This window comes from Pseudopodoces humilis, chromosome 4 (genome assembly GCF_049639895.1).
Source record: "Pseudopodoces humilis isolate 2021_Gansu_Grassland_sample_001 chromosome 4, ASM4963989v1, whole genome shotgun sequence".
Lineage (NCBI taxonomy): Eukaryota > Metazoa > Chordata > Aves > Passeriformes > Paridae > Pseudopodoces > Pseudopodoces humilis.
The window spans coordinates 60,319,538-60,347,469 of record NC_142203.1 but is presented as its reverse complement, the minus strand read 5'-3'; the positions used below and the strand labels follow the sequence as shown (position 1 = coordinate 60,347,469).

At 35.1% G+C, this 27,932-nt stretch overlaps 1 protein-coding gene across 2 annotated transcripts in view; it reads left to right on the top strand.

Annotated features, from left to right (window-relative positions):
* The window catches only part of MTREX (Mtr4 exosome RNA helicase), a 42,553-nt gene that overhangs the window by 4,404 nt on the left and 10,217 nt on the right, over positions 1 to 27,932 (top strand). For both annotated transcript variants that reach the window (XR_015772365.1, XM_005531158.3), the window contains exons 6-19: positions 261 to 435; positions 1,345 to 1,435; positions 1,878 to 2,002; positions 2,722 to 2,820; positions 3,619 to 3,721; positions 3,852 to 3,983; positions 5,549 to 5,628; positions 6,277 to 6,387; positions 7,040 to 7,141; positions 8,526 to 8,651; positions 21,289 to 21,439; positions 23,163 to 23,335; positions 23,626 to 23,694; positions 27,795 to 27,923. Coding sequence is in view for 1 of the 2 variants with exons in the window: in XM_005531158.3 (XP_005531215.1) it covers positions 261 to 435; positions 1,345 to 1,435; positions 1,878 to 2,002; positions 2,722 to 2,820; positions 3,619 to 3,721; positions 3,852 to 3,983; positions 5,549 to 5,628; positions 6,277 to 6,387; positions 7,040 to 7,141; positions 8,526 to 8,651; positions 21,289 to 21,439; positions 23,163 to 23,335; positions 23,626 to 23,694; positions 27,795 to 27,923 (1,666 nt within the window). In the remaining variant the exon portion in view is untranslated. The remainder of the gene's footprint in view (positions 1 to 260; positions 436 to 1,344; positions 1,436 to 1,877; positions 2,003 to 2,721; positions 2,821 to 3,618; positions 3,722 to 3,851; positions 3,984 to 5,548; positions 5,629 to 6,276; positions 6,388 to 7,039; positions 7,142 to 8,525; positions 8,652 to 21,288; positions 21,440 to 23,162; positions 23,336 to 23,625; positions 23,695 to 27,794; positions 27,924 to 27,932) is intronic.

Here is a 27,932-nt window from a genome sequence, read left to right as displayed (position 1 = left end):
GACAGTTTTTTAATGGAGTCTTGTGTCCATAAAAATCATCTAACTTCGTGTTTGAAGATTTCTCACTCTCCAGAGATGCAATTATAGTTGCACTGAACTTAATAATCTGGATATGAAGTGCTGGATGTATTAGAGCATGGATTCAAATGCTGTGTATCATTCTCTTGATGTTCTATATTGCACGATTTATTTTGTTCTTAAGCAAAGTAATACACTTTGTGTTCCTGACAACTGTTAATATGGATATTGTTTGAATACAGGTATGCAATTGCCCTGGCTTTGAGGGAAAAGCAGCGTGTGATATTTACAAGTCCAATTAAAGCTTTAAGTAATCAGAAGTACCGTGAGATGTATGAAGAGTTTCAGGATGTTGGTTTGATGACTGGGGATGTCACCATTAATCCTACAGCTTCTTGTTTGGTAATGACAACTGAGGTAAGATCAAACATTAATTCTTGATTGGTGTTTTCTTCTACCCTTTTTGACTGGGGAGATGTAATTTTAAAATACTAAAGTGGCTTAGTCAGGTTAGAAAATGTTTTACAGTTCATTGTGACTCATTTGAATGTTTTAACTTTTGGTTATTTAAAAACTTAGTTAAACCTATGTGAAATTTTGCTTTTTGCACTGTAAGTCAGGAACTTCTGATTCTAATGTGGAGAGAGAATTTAATTTCCTGAGTGCTCAAGACACTGCGTATTCTTTAGATGTAAAATGCTGAAAGTCAGATTTCTTAAATCTCATGGTCAGTATTTTGTTCTCGAAAGGAAGAATTGGGAGAGCAAAATCATTGAAGGATAGTTGAGTAGTTCCCAGTAGGTGCTAGAACTCCAGGAATATGTAGCTTTTTACCTTTGGTATCAAAGTAACTGTTTACAGAGTTGTCACATTTCCATTGTAGAAATGCAGCCATGAGTGGGAATTTTCCTCTTTTGCTTTTACCTCAAACGAACATGCATAACTTCAGTAGGGATAGACTTGAGAGATTGAATGATTTGATTTCTGACAGAAATCACAGGGAGGTTATCAATTAGGGTGAGGTAAAAGGGAGGCTCGGCAGAAGTAGATCTGTGGAGCTGAAACTATTACCTGCCAGCGGAAGCTTGGAGAAATACCTTGTTTCATTCTATCAAGTTCCTTTCTGAGAAACCGGTTTTTAATCAGGCAGTGAGATTATTATATTGAAATGAACTTGGAAAGAGTCTCAAAACCTATCTTTAAATGCTTTTATGTTTTGTGCAAAATACGATTTTATATATCCATGTAAATGTGAATCAAAAATTCTGGCAGTTTCTTATCAATGCCCGTTGTTACATGGCTTGTTATTTCATTTTCCTCTTCTAGATCTTGAGAAGTATGCTTTACAGAGGTTCTGAAGTTATGCGTGAAGTTGCTTGGGTTATATTTGATGAAATTCACTACATGAGAGATACAGGTATACAATATATAGTATTTTTCTTTTCAAATATTTGTATTTTTTTCCCCAAAAATAATTTATTTTTCTTTTGAAGAATTAGTTTCTCTTTTAAAATCAGTCATTTTTTTGTATAAATAATTCATCATTTGTTTACTACTGAATTTATATACTTTATAAATAAATACATATATAAATTTATAAACTAATATAAAATATATTTATAAAATAAGCGTATAAACTAACATATAAATATGTGCTGCATAATTATATAATGTTGTGTATTATATTTTCTTTGCTAAAGGAGAAACAACTTTTAGGGCATTTGATATACCCCACTTGTGTAGAGGAGATTTGTTTCATTTTTTGTCTTATTTTGTTTTTAAGCATCTTGTTCTTTGGATTTGGGGGTGAGAAACATACTTTGATCACATAAATTTCCCATGTGCCTTTCCATTTTCAGAGCGTGGTGTGGTTTGGGAAGAGACTATTATTTTGCTTCCTGATAACGTACATTACGTGTTCCTTTCTGCAACTATTCCAAATGCTCGTCAATTTGCTGAATGGATCTGCCATCTTCACAAACAGGTTATATTTCTGATACTCTGTACCTCTATGCTATTTGTCTAGTGGCATAAGATTGTCTGTTTGGTTAATAACTGGACCTCTGAGTATTTTTTTAGTCGTTTTATTGCTTATAGGTGATAGTATATATCACTCCTGGCTTCTCTGGCTGTATTCCTACTTTTGCAGGTATACTGGCTGTTGCTTCTAAATGGCAACATTTGAGCTCTTTCTTAATGTTTATTTTCCACAATTATTTAGGCACCTGTCTGATTTTAGCAAACATTCTGAGTTATGAAATATGGTGAACATACGGTGATTTTCTGAGGGCTGACAGACAAGAGGTTATTGGGAGAATTCAGCTGATGGGCTCTGTAGGTGTTTCAATAATACTTCAGGCTTTTTTTTTCAAAATACAAATTAACAGGTTTTCCTTTGATTTTAGAAGAAATTAATATTTCAAGTCTATCTAATAACGCTGAATTAAATACTGGCTATCTTTACTTTTTGTTTTTATGGGGAATAATTTTTGTAGCAAATTTTTGTTCTAAAACATTTGCAAACTTTCATTTTCTTAAGTAATGTCATTAGTACAAAATCCATATTCAGGAAATGAAATTTGTTGTCTTAGTTTCTCTGGTTTATAGGAAGTTGTATTTTAATAGTAATGTATTGGATTTTTCATCAAGCAAGTGATATTACAATGCAATTATAAAATATTTATGTGAATTCTTTCTTTATAGCCTTGCCACGTGATTTACACTGACTATCGACCCACTCCACTGCAGCATTATATATTTCCAGCAGGAGGAGATGGACTCCATCTGGTTGTTGATGAAAATGTAAGGAATGTTCTTTTTTGAACAAGTTTGTCTGAAAGATTGTTTTCCTCACTTAACAGTCAAAAGCTTGAGCTCTTGCAAAATTTGGATAGGCTGTATAAAATATGTTTTTGTTTAGATTATGTACAAGTGAGCAATGGTGATCTCTGAATTGGTTTTAGTTTTTTGGAGTCTTACACAAGAAATTTGTTTTATTATCTAATGTCGTGCAATTAGCTGAGTAATACTTCCCTGAGATGTCTTAAGTGCCCACATCCTTGTTTGTTTTCTAAAATGCATACTGCTTTCTGTAAATCTGCAAAGTAGTTGATGTTCCTTGTACCATTTCTCACTCCGAAGAAAATGTAGTGGTGTGTAAATTTGACTTTGGTCAAGGGAGCAAAATATTTTTGTTTCTTTAATTGCTTTTGAACTAAAAACTTTTTTAAAATTTACCATTAGCTCTCTCAGCAGTAGTTAATGCTGTAAACAGTAGTGCTGCACTTGAAGATAGGTCTTCATTGGGCAGTGTAGTTTATGTGGGCATACCTAAAAGTCAGTTTTGGTACTGTGTCATTCAACAGGTCTGGCGTGGTGGGTAGTATTGGTGTATAGAACAATGACCAGCAATTTAAGAGACACACCAGTGTAATTCTGAGCTGTGGCACTGACCTAGTACACACTTTAGATAGCTTATGCATTGTTTTTTTTGTTTTATCTGTGTATATATGGGGTAATGATACTGGCTGTGCAAAGTACTAAGTAATTTTAAATGGGTTTTGTAAATAACTATTTACAAAGGTTGTGTTTTATATCTAGGGAGATTTCAGAGAAGATAATTTTAATACAGCAATGCAAGTGCTTAGAGATGCAGGAGATTTAGCAAAAGGGGATCAGAAAGGCAGGAAAGGAGGAACAAAAGGTGAGTTTGAACCCATTTTGAGGTAATTTTTAGTATAAATTTTTTTCTAAGTTCTGTGCAAGTTGTGCTTGTGTCTCAGACTCCATAAGATACTTTTATTTTAATTTAAATTCATGTAATCTTTCTGCAGGTCCTTCAAATGTTTTTAAGATTGTGAAGATGATCATGGAAAGGAATTTCCAACCTGTGATTATTTTCAGCTTCAGTAAGAAAGACTGTGAAGCCTATGCACTTCAGATGACAAAATTAGATTTCAATACAGGTACAGATAAACCCAGACAAATTTTATTCACGGATATAGTTTGTTGTGAAATATTATTTTTCCTGTTGAACATTTTGTGTAAAACCAAAAGAAAAATACATTCTGCTTTTTTCATTTACCTTTTCATTTATACAGGTACCTCATGCTGTATTCAATAGAAAGCTATTAGTGCACAGAGTACTTTGTCTTCACAGTGTTGTCGCTCTATTAGGAACAGCTGGGATTGAGCAACACAGACTCTCATGGAGTTGGTTAGGAGAATGTCTCTTAGTTTATTACTTCAGTTCTGTTTTATAGACTGATACGTGGAAAGTTCAGAAAGGAAACTCTTATTGGTTAGTAAATTACTACATTACCATCATTGGTCAGTGGTGCACACTACCCCCTGACTTTCTCCTGCAAAGAAAACAAGAGACAGACAAACAGCACCTGGCAAGGCTGTTTTCTGTCTCTGAGGATTGTTTTGAATACTCCCATGAATTTCTCAGGCTAGCTTCTCAGGCAGGACTGAGAGCTATGTGGCCTGTAATTTCTACGGGCTCTGTTTCAGAGTTAGACACAGAGTCCACACAGTGTTAAACTATTCATCGAATTTAAAGTCTATTTCTTGCTCTAGTACGCCATTTATTGTAATAACACATGAGTTCCTAGAAAATTCCATCTATAATGGGAGAGGACTGATCATAAAAAAGTATTTCCCAAAATTTTTATGTTCATTAGAAAAGTAGTTTACTCTCAAAGTCCGAACAGCTGTATAACAAACCACTAGACTGTTCTTTCTTGACAATGCAATCCAGTTTTCTTTATCTCCCTTCCCCTTGCTTCTCAAAGTAAAAACCAAAAGGTAAACAAAGAAATTTTTTTCATCTTGGACTAAGGCCATGCTTTGCAAATAAGTTTAAGCTCATTGCTTCTTGGAAATCTAAAGAGTTTTAGCAAAAATAAGGAATTTGTGGTAAATCAAGGTACTGTTTCATGTTTATGAGCTGTTAAGGGGTCTTGTCTGCTTATTTGTTCCAGTCTTTGCACACATTTTGATTTGGTGTGGTAGAATAATGCAGGTGTTTCTGTCAGCAAATTTAAAGTGTAAATGCAGAGGTGCATTTTCAGTTTTCTTCAGATTCACATCTTTGAATATATATTCTTGATATTTATACTACTTAGTAGAAATTGTAGAAACTTTGAGAGTGAACAGGGAAGAACCTCTATGTCAATGCAGACAGGGACTAGTAGGTAGAAGAGGAACAGGGGAGGGTTATGAAATAGGTGGGGAACACATAAGACTGATAATCCCAAGCTTGGAAGTAGCTGATGTTCGGACTATTCTGACAGGTTTGTTCTAGTTTTCCTTTTCCTGATTGTGTGCTTCTGGTTACCACCTGGCTCCTCTAGGCTAGTTGAAGTCTTGATGGCCTGACCCATTGTGGGTGGTTTTGTGTAGACTTCACAGTATTCCACTCAATTTTTATTGTACCATTCTGTAAATGTTAGAATATGGTATTACTTTATTTACATCTGGTATCAGCCTTCTGCATTTTGTAATATCTTAAAAATTGCCTTCTTAGATGAAGAAAAAAAAATGGTTGAAGAAGTCTTCAATAATGCAATTGACTGTCTCTCAGATGAAGACAAAAAGCTTCCTCAGGTGAGTGGAGACTGAAAAGGGTCCTTTTGAATAGAGTTGAAATTGCTGTTGTCCTGTTTACTGTAACGCGTGAAGATGTGGGTGTTTTATAGACAGTACAGAAATTATAAAACTGGATAATCTCATTAATCTCCCCAGGTTTTAGTATCTCCTGCATTGCTTCTTGTCACTATGAAAGAGGTGATAAGGATTCCTTCCAGTTGCAATTCCAGCAGATGATGTTTGTCAGAATTAACAGGAGAGTTCCTACCCCTTGGTTTTATTTTTTCCAACTATGTTTTTAAATAAACAGAAGAGTTTATAAAGAGGTATGCCTGGGTTAAAACAGTCTGGAAATAAATAGTTCAATTAGGAATGCAGTATGCACTTACCACTATTGATTGCTGAAGCTTTCAAAAAGTTGCTTTGATGCATCTGCAGTCTAATTTATTGTATCATGACAAAGCATAGTGATGTTTTCCCATCTTTACAGTGGAAAAATACAAGCTTCTAAGCAGAATATTACAAGATTGTAGGTGTAGTTATTTTACTTTGAATTAGGAAATAGTGAATTACATGAACACTAAGGGCAGTGTTGAGGCTTTTCACACAGTTTTTGGTAACAAAAGCTAAAATTTGTTTCCTGGTCTTTTGTTTGTTTCTTCCCAGGTTGAACACGTGCTTCCCCTTCTGAAGCGAGGAATTGGTATTCATCATGGTGGTTTGCTTCCTATCTTAAAAGAAACCATAGAAATACTTTTCTCAGAGGGACTAATAAAGGTATTTTTCATGTCCATCTGTAGTTTGTTGTGAATACATGATATCCTGATATCCTGAAAATCCAGGAAATATGCCTTAGCTTGTGTTGTATGCTGGTATTATAATGGAGATTTACACAATTGCAGCTGCAGTTTTAAGTGTTCCAGATTTTATTCACAAGTACTTGAATTTACAGCGTCTAACTTAAATATTTTCTTCAACTATTTTGTGTTACATCTAACTCCTATAAATGACTGTGGACATTTACCAAGCTGAATGTTGGTTGATCTAAGGACAAATAGTCAGAAAAGTGTAACCTTAGATGAAAGTTGAGGTGTTTTTTTCAGGTAGCTAATTCCTATTTTCTTCTTGCAAACTTAAGTATTTATATTAATTACTATTATTGATTAATATAATTTGCACTCCATTATGTTTTCTTTTGGAGTCTTTCACATGGTCCCAGCTATTTAGTTTTCATGCCTTCCCAGGAAAAATAAGGAGGACAGAAAGATTGCTTTGGTCCAGTTTTTAAGTATTGAATATGCTGTGTTTGCTGTATTGACTGCACAGATATATTAAAATCCAGAGAGGCTTTGTGTAGTAATATCTGACTATTTTCATCTTTGCCTGAGATCCTCTTTTTTGCATGCTTAACTTCAGTCTTTTTATTTAGGCCTTATTTGCAACAGAGACTTTCGCTATGGGAATTAATATGCCAGCCAGAACTGTGCTGTTTACAAGTGCCAGTAAATTTGATGGGAAAGATTTCCGATGGGTAAGTGATAAAGAGGTTCTGTAGAATAAATGAATTAGTTAAACCTTATTAGGATTAAATTTATACTTGATGTGTTCACCTCAATATAGTAGAAAATACTTTTTCTTACAAAAATCTTTGTGTCTAATCCATTATAGTTAATACACAAATTTGTGAAGACAAGGTTCCTCAGATTATCCATAACATTATTTAATAGATACATCAAAAGGGATCAAATGCAGGTTAGCAACAGACATTGGATTAGACTAAGAGTTCTGCACGCCTTTTCCAAGACTGTGAGACCCAGATATTTTATTTTGCATCAGAGAACTCTGAACAATAAATAGGCTTCATATGCTATCATAATGATCATTAGTTTTGACAGACCCACAGAAAGAGGTGATTTACCTTGGAAGAGTATTATTTTCTTACAGCTGAATTTTTTGCATAATTATAAAATTTTAGATATTAATACTAGGCATGTGATTTACTTGGAATAAAAATGATGTATTGCAAGTCATTGAATCAAAGATTTATAAGATCCAGGGCTCATCTTTCAACGGTGGAAAAATTGTAGTGAATGGGACAAGTAACTTGATCTATGTATTATGAGGCAAACATTTATTCAGTCTTAGTTTGGGCTATTGAGTTTCACCATTCATTCTGATTGTGTATCTGTAAGATACATATATAAGAGCGGGTTTCCTTTGAGATAGTAGAAATGTGAAACTTCTGAAATTATTTACCATAGTTTGCCTAAGTAGTTTTTGAAATTTGACCTAAAGTGAAACTTGTGGGAGTTGCTAAGAATGCAGTTCCACAGATGACAAAACCCCTGCTTTATAACTTGCTAAGACATAGGTAACCATTTGTAGCTGCATCTTTTCCATGTCCAGTTCTTTATAAACTCTTCAGTTTCACAGTTAGGAGGAGTAAAAATACTAATTTTGCAAGTATCAGTATATTAATGTTATCTTGAATAATTTTGATGAAATGGTACATTATTTGAAGATGATAGACATGCATTATCAGTATGTTGAAGATCTGTGGTATCTCCACCATGTTCAGCAACCTTCCATTATAAAAGAGTTTTTATAATTTATAAATTTTATAATTTATAAAGTTTTTGTGCTTGTTGAAATGATGCACCATGATACAGAGCTTTAAGAGCATCAGTTAACTTTTACTGCTGACTTACGTTATTCATAGTCATGGATTTATATTGTTGTTTCATTGTAATTACGAATAATGAAGTCAATCTGTGATAACTCTTTGATAACTTAGATAACTATTAGTTGCTAATTTTTATCCATCATGTCACTTACTGTGCAATTGTAATTAGCACATTATGTGTTCCTGCTGTTTTCTTGATGTTTGTTAATTTCTTTCTCTCATTTTATTGCAGATATCCTCAGGTGAATACATTCAAATGTCAGGCCGCGCGGGACGCCGAGGTATGGATGACAGAGGAATAGTAATTCTTATGGTGGATGAAAAAATGAGTCCAACAATTGGCAAGCAGCTTTTGAAGGTAGGAGAGAGACATTATTTTGTTTCTGTTCTCCCAACAAGATTATGCTCACTTGAGTAATGTTATATGGAAAATTATTCACCTTATACAAGAAGATGATGTGGGTAGAAGATGACACCTCCTAAAAGTAGTTTTCATTGAATTCTCATAGGAGTTTCTATTGTGAAACAAAGTTAGAAGACTTATATTGTCCTTATTTGTATAAAAGTAGTATCATCCTTCTTTGTATAAAAGGGCTATTAGGCAGGAAAAGTAGAACTCTATCCTGTTCTCCTAGTGGTAGTACTACTGTTGTAGGATTCTGTTTGTTTCTTGCTGACTGCCATCAGTTTAAGGGTTATGGTGAACGAGGAAAAGGTTTGAGCTTTCACAAGAGTTGCTAAATTCTTGGTTCTCTGATGAAATAAAACTATTAATGGGCTGTGTGGGCAGTGTGATAGACAAAATGGACAAAGTCATCTAAAAGTGAGGTGCATGCAGTAAAGAAGAATGAGGTGTCTGTCAGTGTGTGAAATCAGCTACGGAGAAATTGACAATTCTTCCAGAAAACCTTGAAGTTTGGAAATTAAGATGTTGAAAAAATCACTTGTGGTTGAGATGGGTATTAAATTACAGTACTTCCCCAAACTGGGGAAGTGGGGTTTGTTACAGATTATCACACTAATACCCTCTCGCTTTATAATTTGAATATGAAATATCTGACTCATTACACTTCTATTTAAATTCCATGGCAAAAATAACTACAAAGAAATATATTAATCTACTGCATGAGTTGCCTGTCATAGACTGCTTACATTAATTGTGCACACACACTAAAATTGAAAACTCTGGGAGTTATACTGCACTCAATTTAGGAGCTTGTAGTCTTGGTGCAAATAGCAGGTCATTTGTGTTAAGGTAACATTTACAGTATTACAGTATTTACAATATTACTAGATTTAATATGAATTGTGGGAATTACTTCAAGTCAGCATCAAGTTATGTTAACAAAAGGCATGTAGTTGTTGCCAAAGAAAAGGGAGATGCCAGTGGTTTTTTACAGGCAAATTAAGAACAAGGGGAAAAGTACTTATGTGGATGCTGTTAATTATGCAGATGTGGATTCTTTGTTGTGTGTCTTGATCTGTCAGTCTTAATCCATAATATATCTGTAAATATGTATATTACATGTATCTTTTATACTTCAAGAAGGTAATATTTACATTCTTAATGTCAGAATTTCTATGAATGCTGCTATGAATGCTATGGCTAGCTAACCTGAAATTAGTAAAATAAATTTCAGAAATATTCATAGTATCATAGCATTAGGTTTTTTGTTAATTTTTTAGTCTTGATTTGATTTGTGTTTTCTCAGTGGGCATACATATGAAATGAAATACAAAATGAAAGAAGCAAAAGAGATTCCTTATAAATAATACTTATTCAAAACTCCCCAAAAGGCTAATTCAGATAAAATAATTATTAATAGCTTAAGAAAAAATGGTATTTTAAGAATTTATCTTCATATTTCAAGAGTTTGTAACCTCACCCATTCAGAACGTGGGATTTTTTTGAAGTTTGAAGATTCAATAATTTGAGAACTCAATCTTAATGAATTAAGGCACAAAAAGTAGTAGGTCACTGGGGGTTTTGCCAAGATTTTTAGGAAATAGTAAAGAGTATTTAATTGAAACTACAAGACCTTCAATTTTTCCCCTTTTTTGAATGATAAGGAAATAAATGTGAAAAATAATGGCTTTTGCTTTCTATGTTATATCTTGCTTCTTCTCCACCGATCTAAATGAATTAATGTATTTCATTAATTTTTGACACTACTTCCCTTGTGAGCAAAGATTGACTTTTAGATTTTTCTGAAAAAGGTCAGAAGTGGCTAAAATGAACATGTTGATGTTTCTGCAGCTTCTGTAACTATATATACATATATATTTACTGCTATAAAAGCAGTAAAAGTAACCTTTTATGAAATGAGCAGTACAGCACAAAAAAATCCCCTTCTTACTTTCCTTCTTAAATACAAAGCATCTAGAGGAAATTCCATGTCAAACAGGCCAAGAAAATCAATACAGACTAAAATTTCTACTATATTTACAATTCATAGTCATCATTAAGTATGTCTCAATTAGATTTTCCTTACTGACAGTATTTGTGGGTAGTAAGATTGTGGTCGTGCCTAGTGGTAGTATTCTGCTTTCAGGAGAAGTTGAAGATTTATAGGAAGAACTCCAGAAGAAATAAATTAGCCTTGTTGAAAATTATAGAACATCTACATAGAACATTTTTGTCATAGCTCGTCAGCTCTAATGAGTGTCTGATCCAAACCATTTCCTGAACACTAGAGCAAAACATTTAGGAGCCCTGTTGTCAGCTGCCTCCTGACGCGGTCGGTGAAGTGAGAGCTTTGAGCGCATTGGTACCAGCAGCATTGCTGCAGCTGGGCTGTGGCACTGTTCATTGCGACATTGTGTACAGTAATCCAGACTTAGATTCAGCATTCCGTTCTTAGATGGAGCTCTTAGGAAGTTTTCAAGGGCGTTTTGTAAATATTTCTTAAACGTGGTAATTTACATTTGTCTTCTGCAGTGTAACTAGGTTTTTTTGTTTATCCTTAGCATTTACTTGACCACTTAATATTTAGTAAACTGGTGACTTGCTGGAAAGTGTAAATTTAAATGCTTACAAGATGAAGGGCAGCTTTACGAAGATGGTAAATTGTAATTGTACATTTGCATGATATTAAGAAGTATTCAATTGGAAATTTTTTTTTGTTTCCTTACTTAAAATCTTTAGCTATATTTTGTTAATTTAGTGGGAAGTGTAAAGCTTCTTCTTGATGCTAGATAGCCTTTGAAACCAGTGCAGCATCTCTCCAGTTGGAACTTGGCCATGCTACAAGGATGTATTCCTACAGAGAGAGTTAAATTACTTAACAGTGGTAATTTGTTATGTCTCTAAAAGACGAAAATCTTGAGCTAATTGTGTTACTGGAATGGATGATTGCAGTCTGAAAGAGAATATGCTATGTAAGTAGGTTTTTGAACTTTGAATTTGAGCCTGTCAGTGCTTTGCATCTACTTCATCGCAGGGGAAGACAGATGGACTGAAAAATTGAAAGAAAACATAGAATTATCAAGGTTGGAAGAGACCTTTAAGGTCACTGAGTCCAACTGTCAACCCAGCATTCACCAGTGCAAGCCCTAAATCATATTACCTAGCGCCAGATCCAGACACCTCTAAAAGACAGTGATTCCACCACTTCCCTGGCCACCTGCTCCGGTACCTGACCACCCTAACAGTGAAAAAATTGTTTCTGATACCTAATCTGAATATACCCTATCTCGGTTTGAGGCCATTTTCTTGGGTCTTCTCCCTGTAAACACAGTAGAAGACACTGGACTCCACCTTACAGGCAGTTGTAGAGGGCATTGAGGATTCCTGAGCCTCCACTTCTCCAGCTCCCTCATGTGTTCCTCAGAAGTCATGATCTCTAGATGGTTCATGAGCCTTGTTGGCCTTCTTTGGACACAGTCTAGCATTTTAAAGTCCTTTTTGAAGTGAGGGGCTCAGAACTGAACACAGGACTCTGAGGTGTGACCTCATCAATGCCAATCCTTTCCCCAGTCCTGCTGACTACACTATTTCTGATACAGGAATACATTTGTTTGCCAAGGTAAAAAATAGATTAATATCCTTGTTTTTTGCCTATGGAACATAAGCTGCTCTAATGCCGATCTGTAGGAGAAACTCCACTAGCTACATCTAGTTCCTTGGCAGGGCCTTCATTTTACTTTACTGGCCTTATTTGGCCTGTATGCTGCTATTAGAAATCTCTTCACGTTTTATTTTAATTCTTAAATTGTTTTATTGTACCAAGCAAATGAGCACAACAGCAGTCCAGACAGTTTAATAGTTTTATTGGAAAACATCAGCTTAGCATGCCTTATTAATTACACTATGATACTTTGTTTAACTCAGTAGTTACTTCTAGGTGGAAAAAAAAGCCTCAGGAGTGGTAGGATTTGGTAAATTCCTCATCAGGAGAGAAATACATCAGGTGGAGTTTGGCATTAATGCTTGTTGGAAAAGACATTGCAAAATCTAAAGTAATAGATTGTCACTAGTGGTTTAAGGACAGTAAAATATTCTTCTAAAGTTGTGACATAGATTAGAATCGCAATGAAACATGTATTTTGGCTACTTCACACAACATATTTAGATAAAAATAATTTTAATGTGAAATAATTGTTTTTACTGGTAACTGCCAGCCTTTTCTTATCCTTATGAATTCATTGCAGGAATTTTCCAGGCTTTGATTCAGGAAGGTACTTAACTTGTAACCTTAATTTAAAACTGCCTTAAAGTCTACAAGATTCTAGCATGAAATCACAGAGATCAGGGAAGTGGACAATCAAACACCTTTGTGAACAGGGTCACAGTTTTGTGTATAATTGTGCAAGCCAGCAGATGGAAGAGAACAACAAATAGCTGTTCTTGCTGATGTTTGCATCCAAAATGTAGGAAAATGGGGTGTCTCACATGGTGTGTAAAATGGTTTGTCATTCTTGACCTTCACCACAGGATTTTCAAGAGCCTGTAGGACTAAGCTAATGGGTTTTATTTATTAATTGTGGTTTTTGCTTTAATACCACAAAGTACTTCAAGTTTTATTTGTTCAGTCAGTGGAAAGCAGTTTTCCTTCAGATTTTTGGAACTTTTACTTTGGTAAACTCATCACTATGAATGTGTGAATGCATTTTGGCTAAGATAGACTTTTTTCTCTTTGCCTTCTTATTCTTAAAAAAAGGTAGGTTAGAGATGAACAGATGACAAATGTACTTTTTAAAATTTATTTTTACATTAAGGTTTTATAGAAATAGGTAATCTTTGCTAGGGCACACTTTTCCTTTAAGTTAAAACATAGTGCTTATTTACTGAAATTGTAAAGTGTCATAAAATAAATACATGGCTGTATTTATATACATACATGGTATTTATCATACCTATAGTGTACCTATACTGATACCTATAGTGACAAATCTGTTGAGGATGTCAGCTAGCTGCTTCTTGAAGATAGGGATACCATTTGCTTTTTCCAAAAACAAGGAGTAGACCAGAACTTGGAGTCACTAGCCTGAAGTAAAACTAATAATGGCTACAACAGTAGCCTACTGTATTAGAAAGGGTAAATGTCTGAAAATTTCCATCATTCAGAATTAACTTGAGAAGGTAGTATTTGCAGGCGAGAGAAACAGAGTTATATTGTTTTCCTTTTAAGACTCTTGTTATAGCTGGAGATTAGTTGAATCCCAGCCTGAGGTATTTTCACCAGCAAAGCCTACTGAAACTGTATTGCCAATCACAGTGGCTTCTGTTCGTGCTGGTGTAACTGGTTTTGGGGCAAAGCGGTGGGCCAGACTGGTAATAAATTTGTGCTTAAAATAGCGTTTTACCATTATCTGTTAAAAATAACTTCACAGAAGTGATTTTTGTATTGGTTTTGTAGTTGTGCTAATGTAGTTCAGGGTAATTTGGCTATCAATGTAGCTGCATGGCACTTTCTGATATTTCTGAGAGAGCACAGAATATTCATGTGGTTATTTTATTACTGATATATAGAAAAAAGCATGTTGTTATTTCACAGGAGATGTTTCTGTTTCTTCCAGAAATACCAAATAATCACTTGCATTTTTATTTAGTGAAGGTTTTAGTAGAAGTTTGCAACAACTGTTGCAGACAGCTGAGTCTACTTATTTTCCCCTTATGACAAAAAAAAACTGGGAAAGATCTTTTAATTACCAGTTTGTTCTGTTCTTTGCTCTTGTTCTTAAGTATTTTGTTATTTCCTTTCTGGAGTCTCATTGATTCAGTTTATTTCTGGAAACACTGATAAGCAAATGAAGCTGTCACTGGACCAAAATGGTGTAAATAATGTCCTATATTGTACCTTATTTTGTCATTATGAAAGATACTTTATTTGCTCCAAAAATTAATTTGTTTCAGATAGTATTTGCCATTTGATGTTCCCATGACAGGCTGGGGAGCAAGAAAGTTATGTGCAGAATTTGTTCCTTTCTCTTCATGGGAACAGATTTAAAAATGTAAATATTTTTCTCCTCCTGTAAAAGAAAACAGAGAGAGTAACCCTTACCAAATGTATGTCTTGCTCAACACTACATGGCATTGTGCAGCAATGACAGCTCTTACATCTCTAGTTACACAAGGCATCCAAGTCTAAACAGTAAAAAAAACAGGAAAAAACACTGTTTGTAGCAATTCCACGCACTAATCTTCTTCATCCCAATCTGTATATTTCTAGTTTAGGTGGGCAAGAAACTGTCATACTAGTAAATATAGGTTCCCCTGTTGGATTGTTTGGTTGTGATAAGAGGATCTGCTCTGAAATGCTTGGCAGTTAAACAGGGAACACTGTATAGTCACTACAGTCTTCAGATTCTCTGACTTGTTTTTGGGTTTTGCCTAAATTGTTTATGTAGTAGAATTGTTTATGGTTGCATTTCTGATTCTTAACATTATCAGTTTAATCCAGTCATTCATTTGCATATATCTATTAACCCAGATTGTGGAAAACTTGAAAGGGTGCTTCTGTTAAATTAGCTTAAAATTTTTTGAAAAGTAGTTGCAAGTGCAAGGAGGATCATTGATAACCCCTCAGAACACGTTACTAGGACTGGGACGGAGAGTAGGACAAAGAAACCAGAAACCAAACTTACCTGTCACATAAAGCATAAACATAAAGCTCCAGTACCTTTTTGAACTTTCTATAAATCATTATCACCAAGCCCAGCACAATACCTATTCTAATACGTGACCCTCTACTGTAAAGGCTACTTGTTAGGGACAATATTGGAGCTATCTCCAGAAAAGAAAATAAATCTAGGGACTAGAAAGGTATTAAAACCTCAGAAAAGCCTAGGGACCAGAACCACATGAAGGCCTCCACCCCAAGAGACATCATGAACTCAAACAACATGGCTACTGACTGTTTTATCCCAATACAGAGTAAATACAAATAAAATGAAATCAGTGCAAGTTTTTTCCACTTTCTTGAGCCCCACATTGGGCGCCAGTAATCATATTTGTCCTGGTTTAGGGCAAATTTGGGAGAAAACCTCTGAATGGAGTCCCTCCAGAAAGCAAATTCAAGTGGCCCCTCCCCCAGCTGATTCAGGAAGAAAATTCCTTGGAGGAAAGTGGAAAAAACTGTTTCTTTAACAACCGAAGTATCTATAAAGCATAGGAAATGAATAATATTAAACAATGAAACCTCTCACTGTTTGGAGAGATAGCAAATCCAGAAAGCCCTTGTCATGGGGTAGCTCAGTTTGCTCAGTCTCTTGTCAGTCCCTCCAGGGCTGGAAAGTGCCGAAGCCCAGGCCCTGTGAGACACAGGTGTGAGCTCTTTCTGGGCTTTTCTGGGTTTTCAGTCCAGAGCAGGTTTAAACAGATTCAAGGAAAAAACACAGTCCAGGGAGCTTCTCTGCCTCAGCTAGCTAAAAACTAACTAAAAGCAAAGGAGAGCTCTGTCCCTCTGTCTGTCCATGCTGCAGACAGAGCAGTGCAGAGCAGCATGTGGGGCAGTGTGTGCTGTGTCAGAACACAAACTGCAGCTTCTTCTTCCCCGTCTTTGCTCTCAGAACCAGTCTTGAAGGTGCAGAACTTAACATCTAACATAAACAGAACAGACAGCTGGGGATACAAACATCATAAAGTCTCCCCAGGACAGAACTTTAGTTGATTTATGCAGACTGTTCTCAGGTATCCAGGCAATTGTCATCCAGAGGGATGGAAAAGCTTGCAAAGTTATTCTGCTTTCTAAAAGCTATTCAGAAAAAAAGTCTCTTGCTGCAGATTGGTTAAATTTTTGGGATGAGGGAGACTGTCCTCTCTGAAGTAACGAGAGGCAGGATTACTTGCAGAAAGGAGGCTGGAGAACTGGAATGGTAATTACAGTAGTAGGTCATGGACGTAGTGCTTGTTTGAAAGTAACTTCTTGAAGCCTGTTCAAGGCAGTCTTTCTCATCAACTCTTTTTCCAGCTCTGATAAAGTCAGGCTTTTGCTTGATCTTCTGCATTGAGTGATTGGTAGCTCTTCCTTTCTCTAATACAGAGCTTATTCTACGGAGACAAGGGTGAGGCTTCCTTAGAGATTGGGAAATATTGAGGCAGGTGATGGTGTAGCCTAGCTTGCTGAAGAGAAGGTTGATGTACTTTGACAGAAGGGCCTCTGATAGAGGATGAACTCAGTGCTTCACAGCATTTTTAAGTAAGTAAAGTAATCAATCTGGGAGCCAGTGGCAAAAGGGTTTTGCTGACAAAAGGATTTCAAGAGGAGCAAACCATTATGGAGCAGATGTAAGTTAAAATGATTTACATTTTATGATGCCTTGGCAATAAGCAAAATCCAGCATAGTTGAACAATTTATGCTGTGAAGACTCTGAAAGTAAGTTAGGAAGGAAAAGCCTACCTTTTCCTTTTTCCTGTCAGTAATATAGCCCGTCTTCCCTCCCCTCCTCTTATTTGCTTCCCTCCACCGTGTGTATCTGATAGGTTACTTTAGTTAAGCATTAATTGTCTCTTCAGTAAACATGGCTGCCTAGTAGTTGCCATAAAAGACTGATTGGCTACTTGTGTCTTGTGTGTGTACTTAGTTTAAAAGAACAACTGTATTTTGGTGTAAGGTTTTCTAATGCAGCTGCAAAATCTGGATTGCTGCTAAGTAAAGGAAGCAAGGGCATACTGATAGGTGATTACTTCTTGTTAGGTGTGAGTCTTCTGATAGCCTGGGGTAGTCAGTAAAGATTAATGCATGCTACAGAACTTGCAGGCTGTGCTGAAGGTGTACTACAGTAGAGCTAGTCATATTTCATTTGAAAAAGTAGCAGTTTCAGTTTTTTCAGACAAAATAAGCTTCTCAGAACTCTTGATTTCAAATGTATTGCTTAGAGAACACTGAGAAGACAGGAATTTCTGCTTGGAGAAATATGTGTTTATGAGATGATGGAACAGGGAAAATTCACCATTTTTGCCAAAAGAGGATTTGTATTTTAACTACTGTGTCTCTTAATAGAATGATCATATTTTCAAATTGTAAAATGCTGATCATGTGCTTAAAATAAAAACTGCCACATCAGCAACTGGCTTAAACATTGCCTTTCAAGTAAGTCTGCTTATATAATCGCTGACATAGCTGGGTTTTTTGGATTGTTTTTAAATCACTTCTTCATAGTTGAACTCTTGCTGATATTAAGAAGAGGTCTTTACAGTGAATCTGCAGGAATTGTTTGGTCTTTCTTGGCATGTTCTGTGTACATATTATAGATGTATGAAGTTCCTTGTTTTCTCACTTGATGATCACATTTAACTGGGAGTGTGACACAGTTCTATTCTTTGAAATAGTATAGTCTTGCAAGCACACAGTGAAGGTTTTCGCTCCAAGATGTCAGGAATGGAAAGAGGATCTGTTATAGTGTGATCAGAGCAGTCACACAGCAGGTTTTTGCCAGATCTCTAGTGCCTGTAGCCAGCTAGTGAGTGTGTTCCAGCTTCTTTAGCTGACGCCTGACTAGAGCAGTGGGTGTTGCAGTAGGAAAGAATCTGACCGCTGTTAGCTGACACTGGCATAATTGCTGTGCCATTCTTTATAGAGAGGCAAGCTTTTTAGGGAGTGATAATTTCTCTTTCCTAGAATAAATAATACATTTAGAAAAATGGACAGGAGGTTGGTGCATACATAATCCTTTTATCAGGTCTAAAAAAAATAGCTACGCTACATGTCAATTAGCATCAGCAACAGAAGTTTTGTCATCTTTATTTGATGTATCAAATCAGAGGCATCTGTAGAAACTTGAGCACTGCAGCTCAAATGTTGATACTGTAATTACTGACACATTTCTGTTAGTAGAAACCCATCTGTGGTGATTTAAGAACTGACAGTATTATTTTAAATACACATTTCAGGGTCTAATTTAAGAGGTGCTTTTGCTCTGAAATGCATCGCTTGAGGTGAAAACCTAGATGTGTGTTTATGATCTACTCAGAGATGTAATCTAAAATGACTGAATGACAAGCCATGGGAAGCAAAACATTAGAAGATGATTTATCCGAAACCTCTTTTACGTGTATTCATGCTGGTATTTTCATAGTATAAACATATGCTGAGGGCTGTTCTGTAACAGCTTCTTTTCTGAGACAAAATAATCAAGTGGTGAATAGGGTTCTAGCATTTGTGAGGTAATCTCATAAAGTTCTGTCTCACTTAAAGCAAATGGGGTTACAGTATTCTTAAATCTTGCACATGTGAATGTACAAGATTCAAACTGCCTCTTACTAAGTCTGATATCAGTGCATCAGTGGATGTGGGATCTGAATTCCTGACAGTACCTTTAAAATTGAAAGAAAAATGCATATGTTGTAGTATTGTCATTTAAAGTATAGTACACTTAGCTTGGAAAACCACTGTATTTGAATTTCAGCATTTGCATATATAAACAAATCATCAGTTAATTCTTTTTAATAGCCAGAGATTTTTTAAATTAAGTATGATCAGGAGGTAGCTCTGCTAATAGAGGAAAGCAAATAAATTAATTGCTTAGAGATTATAAATGATAAGAAGATAGAATTAGGGTTAGGTGAAGCAATTTTTGAGCTTAAAGAGGGTGCAGAGTTCCATGTTTCAAAAACATCTGATAGAATTTGTGGAACTTCAGCAATCATATAGTTACATGAAAAATATATCTTGAAACATTCTTTTATTCTTGTTATGTTTTAGTTATTTAAAATGTTTAATCAAAACTAAATTTACTCATAGGTTATGTTGAAATGACAATTCTTGTTTAGTAAATCTGTTAGATTTCATATATACATTATTTTAAAAGAATGAGAAGTACAAGACCATTGCAAACTGTTGCCCATTGTCTTTTATTATACTTTCAGATTAGATTTCACTTGCTATTTTATACCTTGTCATGTGCTGTTCGTAGATAGCTTCAGAAATCTAGTAGAATTTTTAGTGGACCTTGCTATTTTTTTTCTATCTTTGCCTTTTTTACATTTCTTATAGGTGTGGCCCTGTTTGAGTCACAGGAAAATTTTATTTTGCAAAACACCAAAATAGCACTTGTTTTCTGTTTAATTCACAAGAGTTTCCTTTTTAAAAATCCCTTAAACACGTAATTTGCTACATTGTTGGAGATGAGTGTATTGTCATAAGCATTTCAGGAATCAAGGAGGTACGATAATCCATGTACTTGTTAACAGCTTCAAAGAGCTCTGAAATATTTGTGAGATCTATCTTGGTTCTATAAAAAGTCTATTTATGTTGCTGTTCTGCTATATTCTGTCCAGCTGTGTGTTGCTTCTATTTTCCACTCCTTTGGTTGCACAGAGATTGTTATTTTCTACTTCATAACTCCTGAATTTCCCTTGTATCCTTCTGAACGACTGTCAGATACCTGTTCCTTTGATACTAGTGCAGGTTGGACAAAAGGTTATGCACTGCAGCTTCATTCCTTAGAACTGTTGGATCTCTCTCATCTGATTTCAGTGATTTCCTGTACCAGGATGGCCTTATGTGCGGACATTTAAGTGAGAGACAGTTTCTCATGCTTGCCCTTGCTTGGAGAGTCTGTGTGTTGAGCTCTTCTGATCTTCTTTGGGCATGGTTTAAGTGTTTTGTTTGTTCTTCGAGTAACTGGTTGTTTTAGTCTGTTATCAATTAAATGTTTGCTCCTTTATGATAGCAAGATTGTCCTCTTGGGTAGAGCATAATAACAGTGAATGATGAGTCAGACCAAAGAATCATTTACTTAGTCCAGTACCCCTTTTTGACAGAGGACTGTAGTCAACATTCTTAAAAAATAAGAAGTGGTAAAGAAAGTAATGGTTCCCTGCAGTGTTTTCTCAGCATCTTTTCTTAGGTTAATCAAAATAGCTGTATATACCACATTGTAGAAACAAAACAAAACAAACAAAAAAAACCCAGCAACAACAAAAAAATTCCCAGAATGGTGGGGGGTGTAAGGGACCTGTGGAGGTCATCTTTTCCAAAACAATGGCTCTATAAGGGTAATCTAGAGCAGGGTGCCCAGGACCACATCAAGAGGAGAGTTTACAACTTCTTTCAAGCTACCTGCAAATTATGTTCATTTTATAATGAGACATAATGTAAGGTAAAGAATTGGCAGATTGCCTATTTTTGAACAAAATTCCCTAGATACCCATGCAATCAGTATATCTTAAGACTTGCAAATAAGGGGTTTTTTCACTGTTAAAATAATGGATTTCTTTAAATAGTTAACTGTTACTTAAAAGTTAAGATAATGGAATCCAAAGTGCAAACTACAGGAAACATCAAAATATTTCCCTGGACTTTTCACTGAAATATCATTTATAATATCCTAGCTGTGGTAAGTATTTATACAATACAAACACTTTTACATGTTCAACATAATAAAATTGTTTAGGATTTTATGCAACATGTAATCTAAATTCAAGACAAGTTATGCCATTCATTGGAGCAGCTCCTCATATGAAATACTGCATTATTATTTATCAAATGTATTCTTATGTGCTGTAATTAATATTTTTTTCAAATTGAAAATGTTCTTGTATCTTTTTCAGGGTTCAGCTGATCCCTTAAATAGTGCATTCCACCTGACATACAACATGGTATTGAACTTACTTCGAGTAGAAGAAATTAATCCTGAATACATGTTAGAAAAATCATTTTATCAATTCCAGCATTACAGAACTATTCCAGAAATAGTGGAAAGTAAGTATTGCTGCATGTTCTCATGTGAGTAGGTATAATATATGGTGAGGTTGGGTAGTTAGACTTTATTATGCTCATAGGAGTTTTTACCTATGCAGTTTTTGTCTTCCCTGCCAACAGTCATTACTCTGCCATTTGTTGCTGTGTTACAGTTTTAGTAGTTTCCTCTTATCCACATATCTATGCTGATACGTGCTGTCAGTTTATGAAGAGAGCTTTCCTCTGTGAGTCAGACAAGAATGGTTGTCACATTGCTAAGAAAAATCTTAGGGAAGATTCCAACTTTTAATATCTCAGTAGAAGCTGTAAAAAGAACTTAAGTGCACTGCATTCAGAGTAGTGTAGGTAAGAAATGTTTCATTATAATACAAAGAAAAATTCAGAGAGATCTGGGATGTTACTTGCACTCCACTGAGTAACTGCATTTTGAGCCATGATCCTTGAATAGTGAGTTTTCATGAGCCAAGGTCCATGTCTGGAGATTTCAACCAGTTTGAGAGTGAGGCTTCTTTCAAAACTTAATCCAGGAGAATATTAAGAACATGAGAGGTAGTCACGATTATTGAGCAGTTTATCTGTTCATTTTTTAATTGAATGTTAAGAGACAAAATGTGGATGTGCATGTAGCTTTGATAGCCATGCAGAGGGAGGGTTTAAATTACCTTTCTGTTTGTTTGTAGGTGTAGTAGTAATTTAATATAGTATTTATTTCCTTCCTTTATTTCACTGTTCCAATTGACATGCCTGGATCTGTCTGTCATTCTGTCATTCCAGCATTGCTGTTTAAGTAGAAAAATGGAGCTGAAGAACATTTTTCATAGTTCTTGGAGAGTTTCAGTTTAGCACCATACTGGGCATGTAATTTTGTAATCTGCAATTGCAATTTTGTAAGCTTCAATTAAAAACACAAAGGCAAGAATCAGCTACATAGACTAAGGAATAAAGTATGCCATGAGTATGAATGGATGGCTTATTTATTTTAAAAATTGGCAGGTATAAATAAGGAGGACTTCTCTGAGTTGTCTCTCAAGTCCCAGTGAAGTGGGATTTCCAGGCCACTTATGACCCTTCAAAAATAGCATGCAAGAGGATGAGGTGGTAGACAGGAAAAAGAGTTGTTTTTATAATCTGTTCTTTGTTTTTGTTTGCTGGTAGTAATACCAGAATGAGAGAATGAATCATGCTACTTAGAATAAAAACTGATTTGCCTAAATAACGTATAAAAATAATGGAGGAAGAAAATAGTGATTTTCAACTGATAAATCAGAGTCTAAAACAAGTTAGGAAAAACATCTTCTAACAACTCCCCTCTTGTTGAAGCACAGCTTTTTAGAAGATGTTTTTGGGCAATCTTATTTTTGTAGGAGGAGATAAAAAGAAGTGGTAGGCATTGAATACCTTTCTATAAAATCATTGCAAGTTTTAATGTGACTTCTGTGCAAACATAGATTAGTTATTCCAGGATAATTGTGTGTTGAGCCTTTTCAGGTTTCTCAAGCTTGTTTATTTTAAGAAAAGAGAACTGGTATTTAATTCTCTATAAATATAATACAGTGGACAAATTTACAGATTCCTAGCTTTCCAGAAAACAGGTTATTGTAAGCAAAAAATTAGTACTAAACATGGTTACAAAATACTAGTCATGGAGATCTGAAAGTGAAATACGGATTCCTCAATCTTTGTGAAACTATTAATTTCCATGAGAGTTTACTTTTCATTATAGGAGTCAACAATTTGGAAGCACAGTACAACAAAATCGTAATTCCCAATGAAGAAAATGTGGTGATATACTACAGAATCCGCCAGCAGCTTGCAAAACTGGGTAAAGATATTGAAGAGTATATTCACAAACCAAAGTACTGCTTGCCCTTTCTACAGCCAGGAAGACTGGTAAAGGTAGTTTGATTTTTCTTTTGCTTTGTTTTTAATTTCTGGCTATTTGTGAAATTTGCAAGGTTCATTTGTGTCTGTCAGTTTACCATCTTGAAAAATTACATATGTCACACTAAGCATCAATTTTGACACGTGTTTCTTTGTTGAGAATTCAGTAATGCATTAAAAGAAATACTGTTTTCATGATGAATAGTAGTCCATGACTGCTGTTGTAAGTGTGAAAAATACAAAAAGCTATGCTTGCTAGGATGTAATTATATATGTTACATTATAATATCTTGTAATATTTCCAGGTGAAGAATGAAGGTGATGACTATGGATGGGGAGTGGTTGTTAATTTCTCTAAGAAATCAAATGTTAAGGTAAAATACACGTTCTCTATATTACCAAAATATATATCTGACTAGTGTTTCTAAAAATAAAACTCCTATTGCTCTCAAAGGCAAAAAAAATTTCCTTTTATCCCAAATTTACAAAAAGCTCTGAACTTCCTTAAATGGAAGTGTAAAGAAATAAAGCTCTAGAAGATGGAGAAAACTCCAGATCTTTTGAACCTTTTAATGTATTTGTGGATGAAATGCTTGCTTTTACATAGCACTGAAAATGTTTCAAATTAAGTTGTTTCTGAGACATTGCCAATGCTCATTTAAGCTGTTCATGAGAAAGATGCTGTGTTGTTTTCTCTCAGAAAATCTACAGAAGCTCTAAGTGAAGGCTGAGAACAGTGGGAGACTGAAATTTAGGTCTATGAAGAAGGTTACCTTAAACTGGCAAATTGTGCCTTGAGTCCTAAATTAGTGCATGAGACAGGGAATTGCTTGTCCTCTGAGACATTGCCATAGAGTTGGAAAACTAAAATACAAAGAGAGTGAAACAATAGAAATGGATCTGAGGACATTTGGAAGACAGAGGGCAGTGATGCAATAGAAGCCAGACTTTCAGAAATGCCTATTCATAGTTGGTCTCTACATAACCCTTAGATAATGTTGCTCTCCCATTTAGAAATGTTTTGACCAGCTACTCTGCTCTGTAAATGAAAACCTAAGTCAAAACCATATTTTTCTGTGGTAGCATTTTTGCTATAATTTTATCAGGAAAGCATTGGCTTTATTTGCTAGTTCTAAATGGAAAGTTGCCTTTTTTAAGTTCTGGTGGCTCCTGTTCATTGTGGCACCGTTTGGTGCTTTTCTAATATATATTCATTAAAGAGGAAATGAGAAAAATATGTTCCTACAGAACTTATTAAAAGAGATTTTGTTTTGTTTTCCATCTTCCTTTCGAAAGTCATATTTCTTTATTTTTTCAAGTTGAAAAACTGGGCTGTTACTGGTGTTGCATAAACCTTTGCGTGTAGATTGCTTTTCTCATAGCGACACACAAGTAATAAACCAGATTGCCCCCTAATCCCAGCTTTCTCTGTAAAATTGCCAACTTTTGTGTCATTTGGAGGCAGTTCTTCTGCGTCATATTTTATTCACATATATATTTGCCTTCCCTCTCTGGCCTGTCTCACTGTTGTATTAACCTTTGGGTTTGAATGTTAGCTTTGAAATTATGGTCTGTTTTGCAAGAGATGGATGTGGCTCCAGCAACATTTTTTTCATGAAGTCATTCTAGCAGCTGGGTTGAATTTTTCCTTCTGAGTATGTGGAAAGAATGACAATAGGTGCTGGAAATTAAGGAACAAACTTAAAGCTATGTAACTTTCAAAGTCAGCATGAAAGACTAGTTTCTATGATCAGAGGCAAAACAAGATACTTGAAGAAGTTATTTACCCATTTTAATGTCTATTCAATGCATTTTTGTCCTGAGACACAGATTAGTATTTAAAGTATCCAAACATGCTTAGTACTAGAAAGAGATTACTTATTGCTGTATCTTTAAACTTTCATCCGCTTCTAAGCTGAACAGTTTTTGGGTTTGCTTTTAGGAATTATGTTGAATTCAGTCTATATTACTTAGTTTAGTTGCAAACTTTTCTTTAATAATTAATCCGTTTCTAATTAAATCCTTTTTCTAATGATAAATCTGTATAATTAATAATGAATGTAAGGTTATAGTATACTTATATTTCACATAATACTTCTTGTTCTTTGTACTGTGAAAGCAAGTGCATAAGTCATGTCAGTTATATTAATATATTATTAATTATGTGTAAATGCTTTTCCATCATAATTTCATAAATCGATCAATGAAACTGTCAATGCAAATAACACCTTCCTGTCTAGTGTTGTTTAGAGTAGAATTTATCTCAAGGGTGCTTGCTATACATTATACATTATAGTAGGCAGCAAAATAACTATGTCCTTTGGAATTAATAGAAAAACTAAATATTTTTGAGTAAGAAATTTTATTTTCACTGGATTGTGCCAACAGTAAGCTAGTGATACTGTTGTGCTGTTGATAGTCAATGTTATCTGATCCCTGATTCTAGACATGACATTTTTGTCACTTAGAAATTATTGGAACCAAAATTTAAGATGCTGAAATTCTATCTTCCCTGTTTAGATTATTATAGTCCATGGATATTTATAATGTTTACTACATAAACATCTCTTTTAGTGCTGTGTCTTGGTCATTGAATTTTCAGTAAGTTTGATGTTACTAATCTGAGACTTTGAATTTGTTACTTGTGCTATCCTTCTTGGTTCCTGGGCATGATAATCCTTCTTATTTGGTTTGTTTCCAGGCACTTGAAGTAAGAGATATTTTTGGGCAAAACTAAAATCCTAAGAATTCAAGTAATCCTGCAGTACTCTGCCAAAAAGAACTTAATTTTGTCCTTGAAACATGAATTGATGCAGCATGAATTAAAGAATCGTTTGAACTTGATATGACAGAGAAGTCTGTGGCTAACAAGTGTTTTATTAAGGGTTTTGTCTCCTTTTATTCTTGCATATGGAAACGTGTCTGTTGCTGTTCAAGTGTTTTGTACCTATACTATTGTAGGAAACCCCTGGAAGGAAACAGTACACATTCAAAAAGCAGTTGTAGATTGAGTCATATCTAGTCAGCATTATCTATAAGCTGTTGGTGTATGTAAACTTAAGAGTAAGATTAGCAGCAGATGTTAATGATTTTTATACTTCTGCTTTATTAGTACGTTTACAATACAATCACAGGTAGAAATATTTTTCCTCTCATAATTTTCTAGACATCTCCAGTTTTAGTATTTTTGTAGCACACTTGTGCAGTTATGAGTTTAGTCTCTACTTCATTCAGGTCAGCATTATGCCCTCCCTGGCTTTGGCTGGATACTGATCTGGTCCATGTGGGTATTTAAAAATTCTAATACAGAGAGTGGCCATGGTTTGGATCTGCTACATTGGTGTGAGTGCTTTTTGCAAATGTAGGATACAATTCAGAGAAATAGTTTCTTCCTCAGCAAGTAATTGGCAATTCTTGAAGAAATAATTTAGCTTGTACGACAGGATAACCCTGTTTTTCTCTTCAATTTATGATGGCAGTGTCTCATAGAACTTGTGAGAATCTCTTAAAAATGTTACTTGGCATGCAGTGAAATAAAATAGTATGCTGTAGATTTGTAAGGAAAAATATTGCCCAGTAAAAAAGAACTGAGTTGACACAGGATTTTGAAAATGTTTTCTTTTTCTCTTGTATTTGGAAGCAGAAGGCTTACACATGGTATTTTAAAAGATGATGTCTGCCTTTTGTGTTGGTCTATAACTTAGTTCTGTTCAAAGTTCTAAAAATATTTGTTTGTAGCAGGAGTGTATTTGAGCAACCGTAGTGCAGATTGATCCAGTCAAATAACTATTGCCAGCCTTTCTTAAAGCAGTGTGTAAAGAAGGTTATGGCCTTGTAAAGAGTGTTCTTTAATCAGCACATCTATAGATTTGTGTTCTTTAAATGAATGTCAGATGTTATGGGTGCAGTTTGGGGTGTGTAAAGATGAGGCCTGCAAGATGCAGCTTTCCACTTGCCACAGATACAGGCTGTTATGCTTGAAAGATTTTTCTGTGGTCTTTCTTGTGTATGAAAACTTGAATCTGCAAACCTGAAAATGAAAGAGATACCCTGAAATTTGGGTTGTTTTCTTGGTTTTGGTTGTTTTTTTTTCTCCCAAAAGCAAAGTTCACTACTTCTAGCATGGTGCAAATATGCATTACAGTTTTAAAACATACTGGCTTACTTTGAACAGGCTTAATATAGAAGAAGATGCAGATGCACCTGAAGCTTCAAACAAACTTTAGGGTAGACTTTCTGGCAAGGGAGGATGGGGGAAGGATAATTTTTTCAATGTGTTTTTCTGTGGGGAGGATAGTCCAATCAATTAACCATAACATGGGTGTTCAGAATGTACTGCAACACTGAGCTGATACTCCGTAAGAGACGTAGCTCATTACATACCTTTAATGAGAAATCATGCATTTTTCATTCATTCATGATTGTATTTTAAAATAAGTGCTACAGACCTGCTCTTTTTCTATTTCCTCAACAGCCAAATTCTGGTGAACTGGACCCATTGTATGTAGTTGAAGTGCTCCTGCACTGCACCAAAGACAGTTTGAAAAATTCTGCTACAGAGTCTGCAAAGCCAGCCAGACCTGATGAGAGAGGAGAGATGCAGGTTTGTTAC